Raw genomic sequence first — 13,259 nt, 5'->3', positions numbered from 1 at the left:
TGACACATGCACACATTATGGGGGCTCTGCTCCTGTTATAAATGTTAGCATCTTGCCCTAATTGTAGCATACACTGTGCCAGCATATTGACTCGACTTAATAATAAAGACAGTTATTTCCATACGAATTTTGTGGTCCGGCATTTCAGTGAGATTCCTTTTCATAATTACATCCCCCATCCCCAAGAATGAGATTTATCTTCTTCAGGACCGGCAGACAGGAAAATTGGGCGCTCAGCGGAGCGCATTTCAGGAATGACGCTCCGCTCATCCCCGAAACGCCGCGTTCCTGAAAAGTCTCTCGCCACTCGTGAGCAAGCGTCTGCGCCCAAACGCGCGAAGGCAAGCACGTACAACAGCACTCACTAAATATGTATTTATTGAACAAACAACGGCATCGCATGAAGTCTGGTCCCTTCTTAAGAAATATAATTTAAAATACAGAGGTGCAAGAAAGGTGTTGACAAGCAAGCAATTGAATGACACGCACGCGCGGTGCTCGCAAACTGTTGCGTTACGTTTGTGAAACCGCTTGTGCAACTATGAACTGAACAAAACTCAGCCAGACAGTTTACTTCTTTCCCACTGATAAAATTTGTGCAAAAGCAACGGACCCTAGCAAATTAATAACTTCAAAGTGACGAGACTTGATGGAAAACACAAGACCACTCCGAAAAGTTCTCCGCCCCCCACCTCGAATCATGTCAACAAGTATAAACTGTTGGCTGTTTTTCATGCGTCTGTTGCTCGCTCGTTTTACAGAGGACTAAGACCGTCTAAAACCTAACAGGTAACATGATAAAATCTCGTACAATACTGATTGTTAAAAAGGTGACATTTAAAAATATGCAGAAAGAATGTAGAAAATAAAAAACACTCTTAAAAAGTATCAAATGCAGAAGTATTTCTTGAAATTGAGCACTATTTTACATGATGACTATTATTTGGCCGTGCAGTTTCTGTGGATGAGCTTTTGGATGTGGACTTTTTAATTTCACAAGCGCAAAACAAAGCTCTAGGCCTCAAAATGTGGCATGTGACACGGGTGCATACTAAAGACAATGTGCACTAATCAGGCCATTAATCAGACCAGCCAGAAAATCCCTCATGTTGGCTATCTTGGTTTCGCTCTTTCGTTGGTACCAAGGAGCCAACGGCGCTCAGTCTTCCTCCTCCTCCTCGTAGTAGAGCCGGTTCCTCCTGATCAGGTCCTCCATGGAGTCGTTGGCTTGGTCCTCCTCTCCGTCCCAGAAGCCCACGTCCTGAGAGTTTTTCTGCTGCTCGGAGCCGGAGCCGGACTCGCTGAGAGGGGAGGAGGGGGGCGTGTTGTCCAGCGAGGTGCTTTGGTATGTTAGAGAAGCTTGCTCTACCTCTTCCTGACAGTCACCTTTATTCTCGGTGACTTCTCCTCCCTCCAGCTTTTCCTCATCGACTTGCTCCTCCTCTTCCACCTGCTCGCGGTCGTACTCCGCTTCCTCTTCCTCCTGCGCGGAGTCTTCAGCCGGCAGGGGCGTGACCTGGGCCGGGTGCGGCAGCGGAGTTTCCCCCCAAGGCTCCTCTTCCTTCGCTGGCTTCAGCAGAGCAGGGCGTGTCTCACCAGGCTGAACGGTAGGCGGGGTGGAGCTACCACCTGAGAAGGGGCGGCTGCGTTCCTTGAGGGAGGAACTGCCGCGAATGCTAGAAAGCTCGGCTTTCTCTGCACTGAACGGGGCCGAGTCGCCCTCTGGTGGCCATTTTGGGCGAATAGGACAGATGATGCCCCCATCAGCAGCTGCACAGGCCTGAGGCAAACCTTCCTCCCTTTCATCTGTCTGCGGAGGCCAGGAGATCTTCAACCGGCCGGTCTCCACAGGTTTCTCCAGCCTCTCTGGCGCAGACTGGGCCCGTGTCTCCAGAGTGGCAGTGAGGACATTCACCTTTTCTAAAGGCGATTCCTCCACTGTGGGACTGGCAGAGTTTTCTGTAGGGAATTCCTTCACCTGTTCCTCTACGTCCAATCCTCCTGCCTCCCATAGCTCCTTACGAGGACGATGGCTGAAGCCCTCGTCATAGTTTCCCTTGGCCTTAAACAACTGGCAGAAATGTGGCTTGCAATATATGTTGCTGTTTAGAGAAGCGTAGTTCACCAAGCTGGCCAGCAGAGGGCGCGCGGCATGGATGAAAGAGAAACATGGTACGTCACCGGACAAATTGTGCAGAGCCACACATTAAAAAGAAAACCAACCTTTCTTTAAATTATAACAAAGAACTATGAAGAGACGTGGAGCTACTAAATTTAAAATTGATCATTTTAATCAAAACGTTTCTCCTTCCACTCACCTTAGTTTGGTGTTGCAGTGGACACAGCGGAAACAAGAGTTGTGATAGATTTGCTGATTTGCCACCAGCCTCTCCAGGGGATAGACCGTCTTCATGCACATCACGCAGCTCTCCCGCACGGGTAAACAGAATTTCTAGACACACACACACACACACGCTTGACTTAAAACTACTTAAGTAAAAAGAAAAAATCTTGGCCAACCTCGTCTTGGCAAAAGCAGGTTTAAGTAAATCTCGAACGTTATCACTGAAATAAATGATTACCTTGAAAGCCTTACTCTGGGCTTGGTCAGAAACAGGAGTAGTCACGCAGGAGCCTGGACAGAGAGAAGAAAAGGAACAATAGCCTACTGTGGACACTAGAGGGAGCCAGAGTACTTAAAACTATGTTTTAGTGTCCTTGTGCAACCCTACTCCTGTTGCAGAGGCTTCCCCAAAGTCACAACATTGGTGTTTTACACTTCAGACACACCTCACACAGAGTTGCCATAGGCTATAAATGAATACTGAGCCCTAGCTCACCATTGCTGTCTGTGGCTGATTCCTTCATGCTGTCGAGCTCATAGGCTGAGGTCTGTTGAGCACAAAGACGAAAAGTAAGTGAAGCAGCAACAGCGTCCCCTACAGGCCAAAATAAAGATATAAAAAACCATCAAGCACAAGTCTGCTGAACACGTACCGTGTCTGGTGATGTGGGAGGGACATTCTCCTTCTGCCTGGTGCTGGAGGCGTGCACCTCCATGTCCAGGTCACTCTAACAATGACACACACAAACAGACACACACACACCTTTACTTTGAACTGATAGAAAGCCTGTCCCAATTGCCACAAAAAGGCTCCACTTAAAAATGACCCAGGCCGACGTGAAGTCACAAGTGTGCGTTGGCCCCCCTTCTGACTAGACAGACGACGGACACTCAGACATCGTCAGAGCGTCTCACCTGTTTGGGAGCACGTGGTTCTGAGCTGCAGCCGTATACGTTTGTGAAATAATAATAATTATAATCATCACACCATACAGGAGCTGTGTAGTTGTGACGTTACCGTGATGGTAAGAGGATAGGCAGGCACTCACAAAGCTGGAGGAAGGGACGTCCAATTTAGACACAGCTGCCTGATAGAGGGCCATTCTGTCCCTGAGTGGAGTCGTTTCCACGATCGCATCAAACGCTGGGGGGGAGACAGACAGACAGACAGAGACAGAGACAGACAGACACACACACACACACACACACACACACACACGTCAGGTCACGAGTGGGAAATATGGTTTTCCACTGCGAACACTTTACTAGATCAATTAGTCGGCATCTGGGCTTGCTGCTGCTCCCTTGGAAAAATTGTACTGGCCACAAGGAAACTTGCAACACCAAAACTGAACAGTTCACATTGTTTTGCTGCACCTTTGTCTCCGAGTTCCATTTTTTCAGGGCCACTTCCTCCTGTTTCACAGGACTCCCCACACACCTGCAGACACAACAAAGGTGGATTAGCAAAAGTCCATCACGGACAGGGCAAGGGTCGGGGGTCATTATATTTGTTTAGATTTATGAACATAGAAAGTAAGATTCTGTCTGATCCTCAAATTAAGGATAGTTAATGGAAATTTAGAAGAAGGATTTTGTAGGCTACTGCATGACCTGGATTTATTGCGTTTCAGGAAACTGGCTCCACGTGCAGGAACAGATGATGAATATTCAAATGTGCCTTTTGTTATTTCGGTTTGTTTGAGTGGCAAAACCATTTGGGACACTACGGCTGGACCAGCGGAGTGATCGTGGCTCTGCCCTCCTGACCTTTACTGATGTCCTGCCATGAATAACCCATTCAAATTCTGGAGAGCCAGATGCATGGGGCAAAGGTCGTTGTCCAGCCACACCACAAAACATGTCCAGTCCCTTCAGCTTGAAACGCAAAGGCACGAGAGATGAAAAGCGAGAACGGCGGGAGGATGCCAAGCCAAGCGATGAACGCCAAAGGTAAGCGCGCCTCCTACGTGGGAATCTGTTAAGTGTAGCAGTATGGATGCGAACTCTACTGTTTCTGTTCAAATGCCAGCTGCCGCTCGCATGACCTGCAGCGGGGAGACTGAAAAGCAGCCCGCTGTAGTCTCCTCAGGACCCCAGGCCCCCCCCCGCCAAACCCCTTTGCTGAGAGAGACGTCGAACAATTGCAAATGCACTAATGCTATATGACTGCGCTCCATCCTGCACTGCACTCAGCCATAGGGCTTCATGCAGGAATCAGAAAAGATGCAAAAGCCATTTTCATTCTTTACAGTGATTATTTGCCCTCTCGGAGTGGTAGCACATGAGAGCAGCATTACAGTGGGAACTAACTGTGTCAAAAGGTAGAAATAAAATTAAAAATTATGATGTGTTCGTTTGTCCATTGGCGCAACCTTAGAAATTTTCCATCTGCCTTACACACCACAAGAAAACTTTAAATCAAACACAAAGACATATTATTCAAAATTATCCGGTACACCACTAGCCTATAGTATTTCTAGCTTGCTGTAGCGCAGAAGCACTGCTTAAATAGCCTTCATTGACCCGCAACACCAACTCAACTGTTGATGAGGAAAAGCCGCAAATCTGAACCAAAATGACAGCAAACCTCTAAAAGAGCCCTGCTCGAGCAAGTCGGGCCTCGGCCAGGCGTTACTCAGCCAAAACTCCCCCCCCAGAGCTACGAGTACGCCTTACCTATTAGAGGACGTCAGCGTGAATCCGTGTCCTGGAGATGCACAGAGCTGTGTGCGTCTGTCCGAACAGGACTGCACTCAGAGCTCCAGATTACAGATGAGGAGCTTGTCTGGGTTTGGCTGGCAGCAGCAATGGGAGGGGGTTGGGGGTTTTTTTTGGGGGGGGGGGGTTGCAGGGAAGCAGCTGGTGCAGCCTTTACTTACACAGGGAAGGGGGGTGTCAAAACTGTCCCATCCCACCCCCGCGGTGGATTAACCATCAGCCGAGAGGCTGGGAGGCAACTGTAGGCCTGGCCCGGCTGGCTACGATTCCCACACAGAGCCGGCGAGACCAGCGCCGGGTGTGTGGTGTGGGGGCTCGAGGCGGGAGCAGGAGGCAAGCACAGCACAAAAGGCCGGGGCTCGCGCCGGCGGGGAGGGGCTTTGGTGGCAGACAAAAGGCCCCTCGAGCTGATCCGACACACAAAGCATGTGAGGCAGGCCTGCCACGCCCGCTTCTAGAAAGGAGCCCGGGAGCCCAGGGACGGGTTTGGCTCTTTGTCTGATCAGAGCAGGGGCCTGGTCAAAGCTTCACCTTCATCTGAAATCTCAATCATCCGAAGTCTCCCGAGGAAAGAAATCATCGAGGAGAAACTGTAAACTCCCAGTGAGCCCTTTCAAGAAAGAACATATGGCTGGAACCTAATCACAGACAGAACTCCCCTTTAACGACAGCCCTTCTGAGCAACCCGGTCCGTCCTGCCGAGCACGCCAGTCAGGTTTCCATCTGTCTCCCTAACAGAAGCCCGGAGGGAGGCGGGGAGTGGGACAGATTAAAGTGCTTCACCTCCACGGTCCCTCACCTCACAGCCCTGTCTGTAGCTAGCGCAGGAGAAGATTGTGAACTGTGGGGTGGGCGGTCCTGTGCGTACCGCCGGGGATACTGATCGTGCGCCTGCCTGATCCCATGACATCACCCCCGGGGGGCGGGGGGTGGGCATATGCCACACCCTGCCGCCACCGCCGGCTGACGCAAGCCTGCTCCCCACCAACACGGGTCAGGTGATGAGTGCTGCAGAGGGCTTGCAAGGCTGGGGGTGAAAAGCAGCCCCCCCCCCCCCCCCAAAAAAACCCCACGTCCTGTTGGAGCATGCATGCCTCCTGACCTCTCAAAGGCAAGGTGGGGGCGGTACGTGAGACCTTCGCTCTTCCATCCCGTCTCCTTTTCTCCCTTACCCACCCACTTCCGTCTCTCCCTTCCCTTTAAAACATGACCACGCGCTTCCCCGCCGCGGCCGAAACACAAAGCATCGTTGTTGCCGTCAGCCGTAACTGCAGTTACGGCTCAGAAGGCTTCAGAGAGTTGGCAGCAATTTCAGAATACACAGTGGGTGGAAGAAAAGAATACCACACACGGAAGTTGACCTCCTCTTTCCCACAGTAGGGCAGGACAACATATTCTGCACGCTGTCCTGCTATGAGCTGATGGTACAGAGAGTTTCATTGCCTCCTGTTTACTGAGGCCCGATAGTCGTTGCAAGCCATCTTGGATGTCTCAAGTGCAACATTTCCGTTTTCAAACCGCTGCCAGCAGCCGCTGTGGCATGAGGAACTTAAAACTAAATTAGTGTGCATTCCCTCTTCAAGAACAGAAGCACAGTGGGGAAGACGCTCAATGCGTGTTCACGCCTTCACAATGTCCCACACCAGTCGCATGCTCTACCAAACTTCTAATATCCCTTGAACCTCCACAAGGACACTTTCAGAACTTTTAAGGAGGTTTTCCGAATCGTGGTATCAAAACACACCCCGATGCACGCAGCATGGCCCAGTTATCACCCCCCCTTAAACATACAACAGTATTCTTCAGAAGACATTCCTTTGATCATTTCCTAACCATGCCTCTCTCGGTGGGAGTGTAGTTCTCTCTTGGTGTGAGTGTAGTTTTTAAGTGGGCAGGAAAAGTTGCCTGTTGTTAAATCACGTCCACTCAACGACACGTAGAGGAAACGCAGGAGCGCGACAGACGACACCTACTCGCCACAGCCGAGACGACCCCCTGACCACGCGGATGTGCGTCTTTCTTACCTTGCTCTCAAACATCATTTTGAGGCTGATGAGAGGCACGGCGGGTTTGTCGGTGGGCGGGCCCTCCGCGACCTCCTCTGCCCCCCGCATCTGCTGCGTCTCCATCCTGGGGCTCCGGGGAGGCACCCGGCAGACCCTGCCGTTCCCTTCGGCAGACCCTCTCGACGGGGGCGCGGCCGGCTCTCGCTCCTGGCGTCTGAGCGGCGCCGCACGGTCGGGGGAGGGAGGATGCTGGGCCTCCCACTGCCTCCTCAGGATGCTCAGGCTGCCACAGCACAGAGCAGGAGCGCCGCCCTCCGTGGGCTGCAAGCAAAAAGTGAGCCTCGTTATCGACCCTCGCCAGACAGCAAACACTTCTCAAAGCCTTTTAAACAGCAAGACAAAATGTACAAGTTATAGTTCAGACAGCCCCCCCCCCACCAAAAAGACCTCACCTAAAGCAGCAACGCATGGATAAACATTTAAGAGCCCTTAAGCAGAACTCAACAGTGGGATGGCAGGCAAGTTAGTTCAGTAGTTCAGTCTTTTGTTAGAAAGGAAGAGGAGAAGACTTGGATGTACGTGTTAGAAACCAGCAGGGAGAGCTAGAGCACTCCCCCCCTGACCACGCCTACCCACCCGTGACACCGGAGAACAAGGGAGAGAGGAAGGTGGAGCACAGAGAGGGAGGGGAAAAGGAGAGGCTTTGAAAAGCAGAGGAGAACCAAGCCTAAAGTGAAAGCTTTAACACTTCGATTTTGGCAGCTTGCTACGTGTTCAGTCAATACCTGTCATGGACATGAAGTCAAATGTCACATTTAAACATCTCACCCAGACATAATGAAAACCCGCCACGCCATTTCAGTGCTCAAGCGTCAGCAGCTGATCCGCAGGTCTCCGCTGAAGCCAATCCTGACCGGATCCCAGCCCTTAGCCTGAGAATCTGAGTCGGAGCAGGCTAGACACGCGATCTGCCCTGTACGCCAAGCAGACTGGCGTAGCAGCCTCTGACTTCCGCTAGAGGAACAGCCTGACTGTCTGTGGTGCACTGCTAAACTATGAAAGGGTTTCGTAATATGACCCGTTTTGTTTTGCTGAGGAACACCAGCATCGCGGACTTCACACAGAAGGAAAACCGCCGTTCGCTGGTCCGCTGCTTGACCTCACATGCCAACATCCAGACCTCCCCATCCCCCGTCCAAACACCAGGCGAGGCTGCCACAGGCGTGACGTGAACTTGGCGCAGTGCTCATCTGTTTACCCCCCCACCGAGCAAGTTCCACCCACCGAAACGCCGGACGTTAAAATCAGAAGTACCGTCTCGTGATACAACGAACAAGGACCCCAGAGCACGGACTCAGCCGCAGGAACCGGAGCCGCAGGCGGCTTCGCAAACTCCAGTCTCAGTCCTCCTTGCCTGCCTACGCCCACCGCTGCTCCGTCCTCTGACCCCCACCCCCATCCCACAGCCCTTTCCTCAAGCTCACCACAGACCCTGTGGCCCACACATGTCCTCTGATCGGTTTCCATCCTTCAGCTGTGTTTACCGCGCCATCAGATCAACGTGCAGCGCATGGTACAACTAGAGACGGTAGAGTCCAGAGGGACTCTCCCGCAGATTACGGAGGCTGACCAGCCACTAAACGCAGTGGGCAGTAGGAAAGAACATGATCGAGGGCGAGTACGTCCGTCTGTCTGTCTGTGGCTTTGTGCGAGAACCAGCTTTTGAAACCTGTCTCACAGCAACAAGATTGTAAACCCTGAAAAGCGTCGATGTGCAGGGCTCTGTCTCCAGTAAGTGATGCGCTGGGTGCGCAGAGCTTATATTTGAACACTGATGCACATTTGAGAGCAAAACAAAGAGTGGTTTATGCTGCTGGGCACGTCCTCCTGGGAATTCAAATCCTTCACTGAAACTCTAAACCCCAGAGGAGTTTCACTGCAGGCCAGGTCCAAGAATATTTCCATTCTAAAAATCAACAGTTTAAAAAAATAATAAAATCACACACTCACGTTTTTCTTGTCTGAGTTGATCTCTTCTGCTGCTTTCTGGTATCTGTAGAGAGGAAGTCAGGTAGTATTTGGTTAGAACGGAAACCGGAAAAAATGCTCCCCAAAATACAACGTGTTGAATATTGAACACCTAATTATTTATCCGAATGACCATCTGGGTGTTTATGATGTTCTATAAAACTGCACCCGAATGCTTGAAGAGCTCCTTCACTCTGAGAATCAGAGCAGAACTACAAAAAGTGTGTCCTCCGGGAACTGTGGAACATTCCTATACAAGCTACCACTTCTGCACAGTCTGCTTTCCCATTCAGAGCCATTACACTATGGAAGGCACTACCCACAGATTCGAAAACTTGCGTGGATTTTAAGAACTTTTATTCTGAAAGAAATAAATGGGTCATAAAAGAAATGAAATAAAAATGTTTTCATGCGTGTAATCAGACTCTTATCTGTGCTGTTTCATTAGGATTGTGTATGTGTGTGTGAGACATACATACATACATACACACATACACACATACACACATATATACACACCCCTCTTGTGAAAAATGATTGCAGTGCCAAAAATAGGTGGGGGTGGGGTGGGGGGGCAGATTTGGAACACAACCTCTGCTGACCTCTGCTGAGGAAAAGCTCAGCGGGTGGCTACAAAACGCGAACACTGAAGCAACTGGACGACTTTTAGGTTCAAGTAAACTGACGTCACTGCACTTGATACGAACCGCAAAACTAGAAGAGGAGCAAGTCTGTGATGTTATGGTAAACTCATCAGGTTTGAAGGAGGGTAAGATTAGCACCGACATATTAGTGCTGCTTCAAGCTGGTGTTCAGGCCCAGGTTAGTCTGGTTTTTAGGCCTGTGTATACACCAAAACAAAAAGGTCAATGGCCCACTTTAAGTCCAGCACTGGATCTACAACGCATCCATAAACAACCCCAAACCAGTCAGTATGTAATGGGACAGGGTGGGCAATGGCAGGTAGTAAAGACTTGCAATTGTAAGACATTTGCTGCGACTTCCTGGAGCTTGGCTGCTCCAGCCAGCTGTGTGCTCCAGCTGGCTGTGTGCAGCGTGGTCGTTGGAGAGAGTGATATACGATCCCAGCTCTCCAGCAGCTGCAGGAGACTGGGGAACGCATCAGAAATCCAGGGAAAGGAAGACGGATGAGGCCAACCCACCAGAGGAGCACCTCTTTAACACTGATCCGAGACCAGTTTTGATGCCTTCTGAGATAAGGGGCGAGATGAGGATTTAGGCAGAGAGAGCCGACCCGGTGTCGGCGTGCAAAGGCAGAATTCAGCTTGTGCCGCAGACTCGCGCAGGAAACCGAAGTTGATGCACCAAACAAATGGAAAGAAAATGCAATAATGAAACCAGACTGAAATTCAGACTATGTTTGTTCAGAGCTTTTTGAGGTGTGTGTGGGGGCTCCAGCCACAGCATGAGGAGTTATGAGGACTTTGAAGGCCATTTTCAAAATGTACACTTTGCAGAGACACCAAGAAGGGTGAAGAGCAGGATGACGCAAGACGGATCAGCATAAGCAAAAGTGGAAAGGGAGCACGCCTGGCCAGGCTGACGAGGCGGGGCAGTGCGTGGGAGAGAGTCAGCGAGGCGGGGGGGGGGGGGGGTTGCAGTGCGTGGGAGGGGCCCACTGCCTGATCGACTGCATGGGAGCAGACTAGGAGGCATGTACATACTTTGAAAAGCGCTCAGCTATGGCTGCATTCTTGCCCCGTGCGCCCACCATGGAGAGCTCTTTGGCCGTGACACGCAAGGACTGGGAGGCCCACTGTCTTCTGTCGAACGAGCTGACGGCCATCTCTGCTCCTTAGGCTGGAAGCTGTAAGAAAGACAACAGAAGACAATTACATGAAATAAAGGTTAAATATATTTTGTTGGAAAAAGTTTGTTTTAGATCAAGGTAAGAGAGTTTGACAGATAGGAACCCATGAAAGTAAATCCTTTCTACAAAGGACGGGTTCTCAGGGAGCTCCAGACACCAGCTGTTCATCTGAGAAGGAGTTATGATTTACACCGGAGTCAGTTGGCTGTCATTTGTATGTCACTGCACATCATCCCACGCTGCCCCCCCGGTGGCGTGTTCGACCTGCACGAGCATGCAACATCGCACACCAACTCATCTCAGACGAGACCGTCTAGCTGTCTGGCAGGGAGTGTGAAAAACCTCCTTTATGGTTTATTTCCTGTAGGTCAGTTTTACACAAACGGTCCATACAGATATTATTAAAATTTTGGCCCAATTTCAAAGACTCATGCTAAACTCACTAGTGCCGTGTGCACTGAAGACTTGTTGTGGGGAATGGGGTCACCAACAGTCGCACAACAAGCCCCAACACAGCGACAAGCCTCACACAGTCAACGCTGAGCTCATCGCCACATCCATCACTTGCGAACACGTGACTCACAGGCCCAGAGGGTTGTCATGAGGTCACATCACTCCCACCCTTTTCCGTTCTAGTTGCTGCCTCAGCACTTCACTGATCCAAGGAAAGCAGAAGTGGCTCCATTGCCATCACTATTCCCCGTCATGGTCTTCATTTGCTGCTCACAGGGGACAAGACTTAGGGAAGGAGGTGATAGGAGGAGGCGTTGAGGGAGTGAAGGGAGAGGAGTAAGCCAGAACCGCCTGGCACACACAGATGCGGCAATGTGGAAAAGCCGTGAGTTCCTCATTCCCCCATTTCATAGGATGTGATTCACTTCCTGCCTTCCTCTGTGAGGTCAAAAGGTCAGCATCTCGGGCCATTAAAAACCCGCAAAGGGGGTTTCCCAGACGCGGACAGACGCGTTGGTGTTCGGTCTCGCCGACTCGTGGAGCTTCACAGCTGAGGAAACGCATCTGGTTCACAGAGGAGAAACTCAGACTGTAAAATTACGTCTGAGAGACAGGATCCGAGGCAGCCTTCTCAAGACTTCGGCACACCAAGCGAGGCGACTGCCGAGCTGCCAGAGGAAGACTCACCCTGCCTTCCTCCCCCACTCTCAAAGCCAGGCATGAGGACACAGCTGCACATGCCAAAGCAGACATGTTCAGGACCGAGCCCTGCTGCTACTTTATCTCTTCCAGCCACACAGAACTCAAGTTTTCTGGACTTTCATGATACTACAGTTTAAAACGATGACATGCTGGGGAATCTGAACTTTCAGAGATGTAAGAAAAAAACAAAAAAAACGAGAATCTTTTGCTGGTGATCCAAATATAAAATCGTTTCATGCCAAAAGAGTAAAAGTAAAGGACATATGCTCTAAAAAATCTAAGTACAACCTGCGAGCAGCAGCTAAACATGCTTCAAATAAGCAAAAAGCCAAAGTGTTTCTAAACAAATTCACATTAAATTAACATTAGCCTGCTCCAAACTCAGGTAACTAAAATTCACCAACTTTCTAAACTAAACTACCAGTGCAGTGTTCCAGACTACTGACTACACCTCAAAACAATGATTCACTCAAAACAAAGAAGCAACCACTTACCGTGATTAAGTGTGTGTCTAATTAATCCTGCTCTTGCAGTAAGAGGTTTGAAGCCTTTATCCTGCTCTCCTGCTCTTCTGCTCTTCTGCTGAATGTAAGCTGCTCTTGTCTTCTCCTGTTGCCTGTGCGCTCTGAGCAACTCTTGACCTTTACACACTGTTTCTGTCCAACGGGTGGGAGAGCACTGGGTCCTTAACCAATCAGAACAAAGCTCTCTCATTTACCTAGCAGGTAAGGCTCCACCCATTTAACCCACATATCATTTCCCCATCTCATTTAGCACTGTTGTTTGGATTAGGGTGATTCAACACTGAAGTGAATGGGAATGCCCCTCACAGTTCCTGGAAGAGTGTTCAGTCTCCACCCATTTCCAGTGAGACCGTAAACTCCATGATCATGATGAAAGTGATAGTTTCCACTTTGTGCTGGACAATTTTTTTTTTCAGGAAATCCTTTTATAAATCCTTATAGCTTTATCTATAAGAAAACAAAAATACATGAAGCTTTTTTTCCCCTCTAGGATTTGTGTCTGGCACAAGAAATCAAATCAAAGCGCAGAACAAACGAGTAGCAAAGAATGGTCATTTAGCCAGTGTCCCCAGGTTTTCATTAAATTGCACAAGGGTTTTGTAATGCTTTTAAATGTTGCAAAATGTTCTGACATGCATTAATCAGAATAC

General features: G+C 49.9%; 1 protein-coding gene across 3 annotated transcripts; it reads right to left on the bottom strand.

Moving 5' to 3' along the window:
* Positions 1-360: 360 nt before the first annotated feature.
* lima1a (LIM domain and actin binding 1a) lies at positions 361-12,901 on the bottom strand. 3 transcript variants are annotated; one of them, XM_026998775.3, is made up of 11 exons: positions 12,580-12,901; positions 10,785-10,927; positions 9,082-9,124; positions 7,090-7,392; positions 3,722-3,785; positions 3,394-3,488; positions 2,998-3,072; positions 2,841-2,892; positions 2,583-2,635; positions 2,319-2,452; positions 361-2,129 (listed from the first exon to the last, which is right to left on the bottom strand). In XM_026998775.3, exons 2-11 carry the CDS (start codon positions 10,904-10,906, stop codon positions 1,160-1,162), a joined length of 1,911 nt encoding a protein of 636 aa, XP_026854576.2. In that variant the 5' UTR covers positions 10,907-10,927; positions 12,580-12,901; the 3' UTR covers positions 361-1,159. The 3 variants fall into 3 exon arrangements, with proteins under 3 accessions (XP_026854576.2, XP_081560228.1, XP_081560227.1); XM_081704102.1 differs by lacking the exons at positions 9,082-9,124; positions 10,785-10,927; positions 12,580-12,901 and adding an exon at positions 7,900-8,274; XM_081704101.1 differs by lacking the exons at positions 9,082-9,124; positions 10,785-10,927; positions 12,580-12,901 and adding an exon at positions 7,524-7,852.
* Positions 12,902-13,259: the final 358 nt, after the last annotated feature.

Source organism: Electrophorus electricus, chromosome 21, assembly GCF_041902795.1.
Source record: "Electrophorus electricus isolate QZ-2024a chromosome 21, ASM4190279v1, whole genome shotgun sequence".
Taxonomy (NCBI): Eukaryota; Metazoa; Chordata; class Actinopteri; order Gymnotiformes; family Gymnotidae; genus Electrophorus; species Electrophorus electricus.
This window is presented reverse-complemented; position numbering and strand designations above follow the sequence as displayed.

What these genes read in the sequence shown, in the direction of transcription:
- lima1a (XM_026998775.3), bottom strand. Translation starts at nt 10,906, where the DNA reads ATGGCCGTCAGCTCGTTCGACAGAAGACAGTGGGCCTCCCAGTCCTTG. An exon ending in CCCAGAGTAAGGCTTTCAAG is followed by an intron (nt 2,453 to 2,582) that starts GTAATCATTTAT and finishes GTGTGTGTCTAG; the next exon opens with AAATTCTGTTTACCCGTGCG. An exon ending in CACTGCAACACCAAACTAAG is followed by an intron (nt 2,130 to 2,318) that starts GTGAGTGGAAGG and finishes TCTGCTGGCCAG; the next exon opens with CTTGGTGAACTACGCTTCTC.